Below are 12,426 nucleotides of genomic sequence, written 5' to 3'. Positions count from 1 at the left end.
TGATCAGAAGAAGGCAGATTTCATTTGAAAACATTGACTGGTTTTGAAGAAGGGAGCAAACCCATAATCGCCATATTCCGGGCAAACGTTTATTTCTAAAGAATTTTTTTTTATTGTCTTTATTAACGAGGTTTTCGGCCCTAGACCGGTTCACCTCATAAATTTCTAAAGAAGGAAAAACATCCACCGATGCCTTATTCCGGGCAAACGTCTATTTTTAAAGAAGGGATCACATTCACCATCCAGAAGGAAACACATTAATCATTGCTTGTCACTGGGCAACCATAATTTCGATAAATGGTTAAATTGATCGATAACTAAACAATACAATAATGGGTTCAGAAGTTAGGCTGGAGCATACACACAAACATACAAACATTGAGTTTTATATATCTCGGTACTTATTCAAAAGGACGTATGTGATTTTGTAAACAAAGATGCATACGTCGATTTGTCAAATATGATGGCACTCCCACGCAAACCAACACAACGAACATGTAGCCGAAACCTCCCCTACCTGTATGTGGCGATGGTTTGCGTGGGAGTGCTATCAGATTGCAGAAATCAACGTTTAAATTTTTGTTTACAAAATCACATACGTCACATACGTTGAATAAGTATCCGAGATATATAGATAGCTAATAGCTATATGTATTCGGCTTTGCTAGGGACTGAAAAGTAAATTATTCAATTAAAATGTCCAATGCTGTAGCACAAAACCCACAGAGGTAGATCTACCGCTCATAGAATTGTTCCTTTGTATCAATCTATTTTTATATATTTGTTTGGCCCTTCTACCTTTTCAATAAACATCTTCCAAAAATAGAGAATAAGTGTACCAAATCTGGTTGTAATTTATCCTGGGAGTTACACTGAATTGCTCATTTTTTAAAGACAACCCCTTCCCCATAACTTCCCTTTTTCCCCAATGACCCTCCCACCTCCTTTGTTATCTTCTCCTTGGGATAGAAAATGTGTACACCAATTTTGGTTGAAATCGGTCCTGGGAGTTAGGTGTTACACTGAATTGCTCTTTTCTAAATACAACCCTTCCCCTTACCATCCCTTTTTCCCAATGATCATACCACCCTTTGTTATTTTCTCCTTAGGATAGAGAAAGTGTGTACCAAATTTGGATGAAATCGGTCCAGGGGTTCAAAAGATACACTGAATTGCTTGTTTTCTGAACAATACCCTCCCCCAGCCCCTCCCTCTTTACCAAATTACACTTCCATATGATCGACTACTCTTAGTGAATATGTGTACAAAATTTGGTTGATATGGGTACTGGGGTTGGGAGTTACACTGAATTGCTCGTTTTATAAAGACAACCCCTCCCCATACCCTCCCTTTTTTTACAATGACCGCCCCACCTGCTTTGTTATCTTTTGTTTAGGGTAGAGAATGTTTGTATCAAATTTGGTTGAAATCGGTGCAGGGGTTCAGAATTTACTCTGAATTACCCGTTTTCTGAACCATACCCTCCCTCCAGACCCTCCCCCTTTCAAAGATTACACTCTCATATGGTTGTCTCCTTATATTGAATATGTGTACAAAATTTGATTGAAAGCGGCCCGAGGAGATGCAAGTTACACATAATTGTTCGTTTTCTAAACAAAACCCTCCCCTTTTCTAAATGACCCTCCCACCCCCTTTGTTAACTTCCCCTGAGGATAGAGAATGTGTGTACCAAATTTGGTTGAAATCGGCCAAGTGGTTCAGAAGTAGTTAGCGAACATACATACATAGATTGGTTTTTATATACACTACCCGCCAAAAGTATGGAAGCGCAAAAATAAGTATTGCAACACCTGCTTTGAATATTGCAACACTCCGAAAAGTTTAGCATCACTCCGGAACTAACATATTCGTGAAGATTTATCGTCGGATCCATTACATTTAGAATGGTGGAACCTTCTACAAAATTTATCACGGCGATAAGTGCATTGCGAAAGAGGACAATTTAGCTCTTTGGAGTGCCCTGGCCACCAGGTAGACCGCGGATTATCCGGATTCTGAACCACGTGTGAAGTCACCGCTTAATACATCTATTCATTCTAGCGACATGCCAAATGTTAATCATCTTTCGTAATCGCAATATGACAGAAAAATCAATGCTGATTGACGTTTGCTTGACCCTTGGCGTCCTCCCAGTGGTCCTCCGGGAGTTTCGGAACATCCGGTAAAGTGGTTAAATTTTGAAATTCGTCACAGAAAGCTTCGACTTTTTCAAAGCCGATTGTGGCTGAATTATCAGAGCAAAATCAATGCAAGCATCACTCATTGACCCCAGATGGCCTCCCAGTGGTCCTCCGCAAATTCCGGAACATCCGATGAAGTGGTCAATTTTTAAAATTCGCTCCAGGAAGCTGCGACTTTTCCTAAACGGTTTGAGGGAGCATTGCCAGAGAAAAATCAATGCAAGCATCACTAATTGATCCCAAGTGGCCTCGTATTGTTCCTCCGGAAGATCCGGGACATCCGGTGAAGTGGCCAATTCTTGAATCTCGTCCTAAAAAGCTGCGACTTTTTCTAAGCCGATTGTGGTAAAATTGTAGGAATTCCTCCGGAAGTCCTTCTAGGAATTCTTGCGGAAGACTTTCCAGGAATTCCTTCGGAAGACCTTCCAGGAATTCCTTCGGAAGACCTCCCAGGAATTCCAGGAATTCATTCGGAAGTTCCTCCAGGAATTCCTTCGGAAGTTCCTCCAGGAATTCCTTCGGAAGTTCCTCCAGGAATTCCTTCGGAAGTTCCTCCAGGAATTCCTTCGGAAGTTCCTCCAGGAATTCCTTCGGAAGTTCCTCCAGGAATTCCTTCGGAAGTTCCTCCAGGAATTCCTTCGGAAGTTCCTCCAGGAATTCCTTCGGAAGTTCCTCCAGGAATTCCTTCGGAAGTTCCTCCAGGAATTCCTTCGGAAGTTCCTCCAGGAATTCCTTCGGAAGTTCCTCCAGGAATTCCTTCGGAAGTTCCTCCAGGAATTCCTTCGGAAGTTCCTCCAGGAATTCCTTCGGAAGTTCCTCCAGGAATTCCTTCGGAAGTTCCTCCAGGAATTCCTTCGGAAGTTCCTCCAGGAATTCCTTCGGAAGTTCCTCCAGGAATTCCTTCGGAAGTTCCTCCAGGAATTCCTTCGGAAGTTCCTCCAGGAATTCCTTCGGAAGTTCCTCCAGGAATTCCTTCGGAAGTTCCTCCAGGAATTCCTTCGGAAGTTCCTCCAGGGATTCCTTCGGAAGTTCCTCCAGGAATTCCTTTGGAAGTTCTTCCAGGAATTCCTTCGGAAGTTCCTCCAGGAATTCCTTCGGAAGTTCCTCCAGGAATTCCTTCGGAAGTTCCTCCAGGAATTCCTTCGGAAGTTCCTCCAGGAATTCCTTCGGAAGTTCCTCCAGGAATTCCTTCGGAAGTTCATCCAGGAATTCCTTCGGAAGTTCCTCCAGGAATTCTTTCGGAAGTTCCTCCAGGAATTCCTTCGGAAGTTCCTCCAGGAATTCCTTCGGAAGTTCCTCCAGGAATTCCTTCGGAAGACCTCCAGGAATTCCTTCGGAAGTTCCTCCAGGAATTCCTTCGGAAGTTCCTCCAGGAATTCCTTCGGAAGTTCTTCCAGAAATTCCTCAGGAAGCTCCTCCAGAAATTCATTCGAAAGTTCCTCCAGAAATTCTTTCCAGGAATTTTTCCGGAAGATCCTTCACCTTCCAGGACTGCTTCCGAAAGTTTCTCCAGGAATTCCTCAAGAAGTTCCTCTAGGAATTCCTCAAGAAGTTCCTCTAGGAATTCCTCCAGAAGTCCCTCCGAATTCCTCCGGAAAATTCCTTAAGAAGTTCCTCCATGAACTACTCAAGAATTTCCTCCAGGAATACCTCCGGGAGTTTTTCAGGAAGTGTACCGGAAGTTTCTCCAGGAATTCCTCCAAATGTTTCTCCGTCCGTTCTTCCAAGAAATCCCCTTGAAATTTTGTGCAGGAATTCCTCCGGAAATTCCACTGGAGTCCGAAAATTCCACTAGGACCTACTCCAGAAATCCCCCAAAATATCTACATAAATTACTTTGAGAACTATACAGAAATTTCCTCTGAATTCGTTTCTAAATACCAGAGCTGTAAATATTCGATTATTTTTTATGAAGCCCATCGGCCTTCTTTGTCACTTCACTTCTAAACATATTCATATTCGGCTCTGCACCGTCAATTTTCAGAATGAATATGGGTCAGTGAGTATTTATTTGAAAATCACAAATTATTAAATAATCGTAAAACTGAACACATGTTTGATGATTTAAATAAATACACGCATAAATCTAATCCCGATGTTCAATTGAGGGGCATTTTCCGCGCCAAATGTCAATATAATCAAGGCTAATTTTGTGTTTTTCGCGCGCAGTTACCATACTCAGTGGTAATCAATTGAATGAATTTATGAAGAAGTAAACTGAGTAAGTCATTCTATGTTTTGAATAATCAAAACACGAATGTCAAAAGTCGGAGTGAATGTGCTTCATGAAAATGAATATTTCTCGAGCAACATATGATTAGGGCCGAAAAACCAACAAAGCTGAACCGAGAAAAATGAGGTTCAAATTTTCTAAGACTAATTTAATTCATTTATTGAAGTAGAAACACATTTCATTGCCAAAACCATGTCAATACTATACGTAAATGGTTATATTATAACAGCAGATCAAGATTAATTGAAAAACCATTCGAAATCTACAAAATTTCAGCAAAAACAAAAATCGCGCCGTTTACTCGCATTCCGGCAACACGTCTAGTTTTTAAGCCGTTTGCTCAAAGCTAGTAACACCATCGAGTTTGTTTAGATTTGTTAGCCAGACCAGTTCTGCTATGCGATATATCGAAAACCTAGTAAGAATAAACATTTTAAAATGACTTGGAGCTAGTTTTTCTAAATAAACAATAAAAAGTGAACGGCATAAAAACCAAAGCAAACATTCCGCATGGTAGTTATGGGCGCCAAACAAAGGACTTAAAAATCACTATGGTGCAAATGGATCATGAGACGTTCACTCAAAATAGCAATAAAAGGTGTTTCTTAAGAGTTATCAAGTACGGAGTTTCAACTAGCATGAAGAATAATTTACAAAGCAATCGTTCATGCAAGAAAACCAAAAATCATGGTTTTGGTTTATAAGCCGTAATCATATGTTACGCGAGATGTTATGCTCTGCTAAATACACATAGAATACTTTTAAGCCCACCTATCTCCGATCTCCGATATTTTTTCCTGAAATTTCGCATTCCGCATTCTGCCAGAAAACCGTTTGGAATTTTTTCAAAGTTCTTTCAGGAATTCCCCAGAAATCACCCAGAAAACCGTTCACGATTTATTTTCAGGAAATACTCTTGCAATATTATAAAGAAGTTAACCTGAAAATACTCCCAGAAATGCTCCCACTTTTTCTTCCACAAGGAGGGGCTTGTATTCCACAAGGAATTCTGCCAAAAAATGACCAGGAATTTCTGCGGAAATTACGTGGAGAATTGTTCCAGATATCCCTTTATAGATTCGTTTCGAAATTCCCCCAAAAATTTCTCAAGGTATTCTCAAGAAAAATCCAGGAATAGCTCCGGGAAATTCCCCTTCCAGAAAGATTTTACGATAGAATTTTTATGCGAATATCTGAAGGAGTTCCTAAAAGAATTCATAACGAAATTCCTGAAGGATTTTTTAACAACGTTCTTAAGAAATTCTCGAAGATATTCCTGATTTGAATCTGAAAAATTTTTACAAAATTGTTTGAAATAATTTTGGGTGGTTCCGATTTATAAACGATATCGGAAATGAGATTATATTCTGCATCATTAGAAGTGGAAAAATGTCATATGAACATGGTGGAAAATATGTATTTCTGATAGGAGTTAGACGAAACTGGAAAACTGAACTTGACTTTACTGTTAATGCTCTTTTGGAAAAAAGTTCGAAATCCATAATCCTACTGCCTACAATAGCCATCGGCGTTGTAAAAAATATTTGGACGTGGTAAATTTTCATACAATTCATTTTGATGGTGGCGGCGCACAGGTCTATTCCTGAGGACCACTCAGTGAAATTTTGCTTTCATATTGCTACATCTAACTTACGAGGGAGGATTACTAAGACGAATTTAAAAAAAATGGACCACTTCACCGAATGTTCCAGAACTTCTAGAGGACCATCCGAGGAGAACGACTGGTTGTCATATATTAATTAGCTCTGACATTTTTACAACAAGCGATTTTCAGAATGTTGCAGCTTTCTGAGTTGAATTACAGAAATTTACCACTTCTCCGGATATTCTAAAGCTCCCGGAGGATTACTAGGTGGCCACCAGGCGTCAATGGGAGATGCTCGCATTGATTTAACTCTGGCATTACTATTACAGTCAAACCTCTATGAGTTGATGTTCTATGACTCGATATCGACTCATGGAGGCAAAATATGCCATATTGAAAAAAATATTCTGGGTTACTGTGATGGTCCCTTCAAACAGATTTTCAATGATTCTCTATTCTACGTCTCGATATTTAAACGAGTCTTCATTATCGACTCATTGAGGTTTGCCTGTACAAACGGTATAGGAAAAATCGCAGTTTTCTGGGATGCATTATAAAACCATTAAATATGACCACTTCACTGGATTATCCACTGGTCAATGAGTGGTGCTTGCATTGATTTTGCTCTCACAATGCTACCACAGACGTTTTAGAAAAACTCGAAGCTTGCTGGGACGTAATTAAAAAATTGACCACTTTACCGGATGTTCCGGATCTTCCGGAAGAACACTGGGAGACCACTTAAGGTCAATTAGTGATGCTTGCTCTGATTTTTCTCTGACAATGCTTCCAAAAACCGTTTAGAAAAAAATCGCAGCTTTCTGGGACGAATTTAAATAATTGGCCACTTTACCGGATGTTCCGGATCTTCCGAAGGAATACTGGGAGACCACCTGGGGTCAATTGGTGATGCTTGGATTGATTTATCTCTGACAATGCTTCCACCAGCCGTTTAGAAAAAATCGCAGCGTTTTGGGACGAATTTAAATAATTGACCACTTTACCGAATATTCTGGATCTTCCTGGGGTCAATTAGTAATGCTTGCATTGATTTTTCTCTCACAACGCTTCCACAAACCGTTTAGAAAAAATCGCAGCTTTCTGGGACGAATATTAATAATTGACCACTTTGCCGGATGTTCCGGATCTTCCGGAGGAATACTGGGGTCAATTAGTGATGCTTGCATTGATTTTTCTCTCACAACGCTTCCACAAACCGTTTAGAAAAAATCGCAGCTTTCTGGGACGAATATTAATAATTGACCACTTTGCCGGATGTTCCGGATCTTCCGGAGGAATATTGGAAGCCAACCTGGATTCAATTAGTGATGCTTGCATTGATTTTTCTCTGAAAATGCTTCTACAAACCGTTTAGAAAAACTCGCAGCTTTCTGGGACGAATTTAAATAATTGACCACTTTACCGGATGTTTCCGGATCTTCCGGAGGAATACTGGGAGACCACCTGGGATCAATTAGTTATGCTTTCATTGATTTTTCCCTGACAATGCTTTCACAAACCGTTTAGAAAAAATCGCAGCGTTTTGGGACGAATTTAAATAATTGACCACTTTACCGGATGTTCCGGAACTCCCGGAGAATCAGTGGGAGGCTACCACTAACTGGTCAAGCAAACGTCAGTCAGCATTGATTTTCCTGTCATATTGCGATTACGAAAGATGATGAAAACCGCATCTCGCTGGAATGAATGCATTTATTAAATTGTGACTTCACACGTGTTCCAGAATCCGGAGCATCCGGATGTCCACCCGGTGGCCAAGGCACCCAGGCAGCTAAATTGACGTCCGGCCTAATGCACTTATCGTCGTGAACAATTTTGTTGAAGGTCCCATTATTCTAAATGGAAAAGATCCGATGGGAATATGGGAGTTCTGAAGTGATGCTAAACTTTTTTGGGGGTGTTGCAATATTCAAAGTAGGTGTTGCAATACTTATTTTTGCGCTTCCATACTTTTGGCGGGTAGTGTATAGATTTATTCAGACTAAGGCCGAAGTGGCCTGTGCGGTATATAAGAGTCTTCTCCATTCGGCTCGGTCCATGGCTACACGTCGCCAACCACGCAGTCTACGGAGGGTCCGCAAGTCATCTTCCACCTGATCGATCCACCTTGCCCGCTGCGCACCTCGCCTTCTTGTGCCCGTCGGATCGTTGTCGAGAACCATTTTCACCGGGTTACTGTCCGACCGAACCGAATAGCGCTAAGAAGCACCGTTGAAATTAAAATAGCTTCGGGTAGTATTAAAAACTTCCTTCCGCAAAGAGAGAAAGAACCGCACAGCACGAAAGCACGATGCGGTCTGATTTTTTTTTTCTTCTTTCTTCATTGCTATGGAGTATGGGTTCTATTCCCGCCCTGGTAAGGAGATTTTTTTCTAAAGCGGAAACTTCTCCACTGGGTGTTGTACTAAAGTCCTGTTCGTTGTCTAATGTTAAGTGTTGAGTAATCAGTCTGTCCGATCTCTGGTCTTTTGTTCTGACTTTTTCCTACTTCCTTGTTTTTTCTTACTTCTTCCTTCATCTTTTCCCTTCTTCTTTCTTCCTTCTTTTTTCTTCTTTATTCCTTAGTTCTTCTTTCTCCCTTCTCACACTCCATTTTTTTACTTCTTCCTTCACAGTCTCACTACTCTTTTCTCATTCGATCTAATCATCTCCGGTCAGCATCATACATAACATTGGGCTTTTTTTTTTCAACGCATTTCCTCCAAATAGCAACAAGATTGTCGCCTTATTGCAGCAAATGTTGGATTCGCGGAGCTTGGGTGTCCAGTATTGGTCATTCCACAGTTAGATCGCAGACAAAGTCATGGTTCAGCTAAACCGCATCAAGCGCCTTTTTAATTGTCCTGTGATACTTTGCTCATAAACGGATAACGAAAAATTAGTCATATTTATTTAACACCAAAAATGTCCTCGACTACGAAGAAGAGTAGAGGAATATTCTATACGGTTTGTGAACAGTTGAAACTGCTACACGTAAAATTATGCGAAAACTGGGCGATTTTTAACATGCACGGATTGGCAGAACCCCGACCACATGAGCTAGCAATTCATAGATATTGTTCCTATATAAACGTTAAAATTGCATACGGAATACACAATTTTTGTAAAAATCGAACGAATCGGCACCACATTTCATAGTAAATACCTAGATCCATGCCATTCAATAAAATCAAATTTTAACTATCATGAAAACTTTCAGTAGAAGTCCAGAGTACCGGCGGTATCCCCGAGAAGTCTGATATCACAATGAGATCAAAAAGGAAACTTCACTTGACATCGATATCAAATTGAAATTATAATTTGTTTTTTTTTCAATTTTCAATTTTTTGTTGATTTCAGGATTATACGAACAAACTGATTATTTATTTCGTTATCCAAAATCAAAACCAAAATCAGTTTTCAGTTCGCTTTCATAGAGAGCAGACATAGTTTTCAATTTGATGTCTTCCAGCTATACGTTTTGTCATTTAAATCGGTAAAACGTCCAAAAGGATATCAATCTGAGTAATCAAAATCAGCGATTCGATCTCAAGCTTTGCTCGGGTCCTAACAAGTATAAGTGTTACAATGTTGTCACTACCTATAAAATGCTTCAAATGTAATGACGATATATCTTAGAAATACCTGTTAACTAATTCGAAGTTATGTAACATTTGAATATGGTTAAATTAGTTAAATACAATGGAGTGTTTTTTTTTTATTCTAAAAATTCTGAAGTTTTGTTTCTTTATTTAAAGTAACATGTTTCTCATACTCGTAGATGCTATGTTTGACTGTATCAACCCGTAGAAAAGTCGATTTAGAAGCGTTCGATAAGCGAAACTATTAGGTTTTTTTAAACCTAATTCAAATTAGTTTTACGTTCACCGAAATTCATGAATTTTGGTTTTAACCTCAGTTTAAAGAATAGTTTTAAAATATGCATTTAACTCAAAATCAATGAAAAAACAATTGGTGGAAACAATATTTTGTATCCCCACACCTTTCTGATTCATAACTGAACCGTTTAGATGATTATTAGAATCAACATATTGGATCACGATAAAACTAGGATTTTCTACATCATTAGCTCCATAATTTTCAAAAAAAAACACTCCTATAACGTTCGGCCTGAACAGTTCTACAGCTTCAACTATTTCCCCGAATTTCTCCGTACAGATCAGTAAGAACTACGGCTGGGCCAGTGGCGGCAGCAGTATCCTGTCGGAGTTCGGCACCCTGCACCTGGAGTTCGCCTACCTGAGTGACGTCACCGGTGATTCGGTGTACCGTGAGCGCGTCCAAGCGATCCGCAACGTCCTGAAGGAGATCGAGAAGCCCAAGGGTCTCTATCCGAACTACTTGAATCCGAAAACGGGCAAATGGGGCCAACAGCACATGTCACTGGGTGCTCTCGGGGACAGCTTTTACGAGTATCTGCTCAAGGCTTGGATCCAGTCCGGGCACGAGGACGAGGAAGCCCGGGAGATGTACGATGACGCAATGCAAGCCATCATCCAGCACATGATCCGGACCAGTCCCGGCGGGTATATATACGTGTCGGATTTGAAGTTCGAACGGCTGGAGCACAAGATGGACCACTTAGCGTGCTTTGCGGGTATGGCTCTTTGGGGACGGTTTGGGGAAATTTAGTATGTCTGTAATATCTGTGTTGAACCGACAGGTGGCCTATTCGGACTCGGTGGAACCACGTTAAATAATCAATACTCTGAGCGGTACATGGAAATCGGAGAAGGTCTAACCAACACTTGTCACGAGAGCTACGTGCGAACTTACACAAGGTTAGGCCCAGAGGCGTTCCGCTTCAACGACGGCGTTGAAGCCAAGGCGCTCAAATCCCAAGAAAAGTATTACATCCTGCGGCCGGAAACTTTTGAGAGTTACTTCGTTATGTGGAGACTGACACACGAACAGAAGTATCGTGACTGGGCGTGGGATGCCGTACAGGTAAGGCTCGGTTGAAAAATAAAAAACTACGGAACCGAATAGTTGCAATGATATTTTCCGTTACAGGCACTAGAGAAGCACTGTCGAACACCGAACGGATTTAGTGGATTGAAGAACGTTTACCTGACTGAACCCCAGAAGGATGACGTGCAGCAGAGTTTCTTCCTCGCGGAGACACTTAAAGTAATTAAACTTTTCTTTCTTTGAACGTGAAATGTAATCAGTCTTCTCTTTTAGTACCTTTACCTTATATTCTCGGACGATTCGCTGTTGCGGCTCGAGGATTGGGTGTTCAACACCGAAGCCCATCCTCTGCCGGTTAGGGGACATAACCTGCTGTACCGTGCAGCAGCAACCTCCAACGCTCCCTGAATTACTCTCAACTAAGTCTGGTCACCGGTACGTGGAGACGAGCTTTTACCATCACCGCGCTGGTAAATCGGAGGATCTCCACACAAGTACTGATGAAAAATTACCACACTACAACCACTGGTGAAGTTGGCATACGCGGGAGAAGAGTCATCCTTAGCGAAACAAGGACCGGAGCTGTAGATCATGTTGAGACTTCTTCTCCGCTTTCCCGTGATAACATCCCCCCTTGAATCCGAAACGACATTCCGAAGGAGGATGGGGCAACGTTAGCGATAAGGGGAATGGAAAACGAGTCGTGTTTCATCTTCTCGTTCTTATTATTATTTTGTTGCGCGTCTGTGCGTGTGTATGTGCATGTTCGTATGTATGTGTGTAAATTTTTTAGTGAAACAAATATGTCTCTTCCTCGATTGTTCGGAGGAAGGAATTCCTTACTTGTAATAAAACTAGCCAGTCGTCGAGTTGTGCGTGAGAAGTGGATTGCCGAAGCGAGTCATGTTAGACGTGTATATTAATTAATAAATGTAGGCCACTAAACAAAACAGAGAACATTTAAATGAAGAATTATTAAGAAGGCGCGTTCGCGAGCGAGATGGAGAGTGATTCTTAACTTAATTCTTGAATGATTGTAGTTAATTATATAGGGAAAGATATATATAGGAAAAGAGCAATTAATTGTGATGAAACAAAGGAAACCTATTAATTTATGGATGACGACAATTGTTCTAACTCTAGAATGTGTTGATATTAGTGAAATAAATAAACAAACAGAATACTGCGAAAGATAATTAAGAAGAGTACGTTATGTTACAGTTGGATAAAATATGAGAACATAGTCTTGAATTCCCACGCGGCAGTATAATAGTTCAATCTTTTTCTTTCCATCGATTATCTTCCATTTGATAGCTATCCTATCGAACCGTAAACAAAATTGCACAGTGCAAATGTTTAGTAGAGAAGCACAATAGGATGCACTTTTTTTCTTACTGAAGACCCACCTTATCTAATATCACAGAAGAATTAGTAATAAATTTGGATCAAACAAA

General features: G+C 40.6%; 1 protein-coding gene across 1 annotated transcript in view; it reads left to right on the top strand.

Moving 5' to 3' along the window:
• LOC134207819 (mannosyl-oligosaccharide alpha-1,2-mannosidase IA-like) overlaps nucleotides 1-12,175 on the top strand; it is an 80,191-nt gene extending 68,016 nt beyond the window's left edge. Inside the window, 4 exon segments of the mRNA XM_062683758.1 lie at nucleotides 10,220-10,658; nucleotides 10,725-11,008; nucleotides 11,075-11,191; nucleotides 11,246-12,175. Of these exon segments, the coding sequence (XP_062539742.1) occupies nucleotides 10,220-10,658; nucleotides 10,725-11,008; nucleotides 11,075-11,191; nucleotides 11,246-11,380 (975 nt within the window). The 3' untranslated portion in view covers nucleotides 11,381-12,175.
• Nucleotides 12,176-12,426: the final 251 nt, after the last annotated feature.

Source organism: Armigeres subalbatus, chromosome 1 (genome assembly GCF_024139115.2).
Source record: "Armigeres subalbatus isolate Guangzhou_Male chromosome 1, GZ_Asu_2, whole genome shotgun sequence".
Taxonomy (NCBI): domain Eukaryota; kingdom Metazoa; phylum Arthropoda; class Insecta; order Diptera; family Culicidae; genus Armigeres; species Armigeres subalbatus.
Note: the sequence above shows the minus strand (reverse complement) of the source record. Positions and strands in the feature narration are given on the sequence as shown.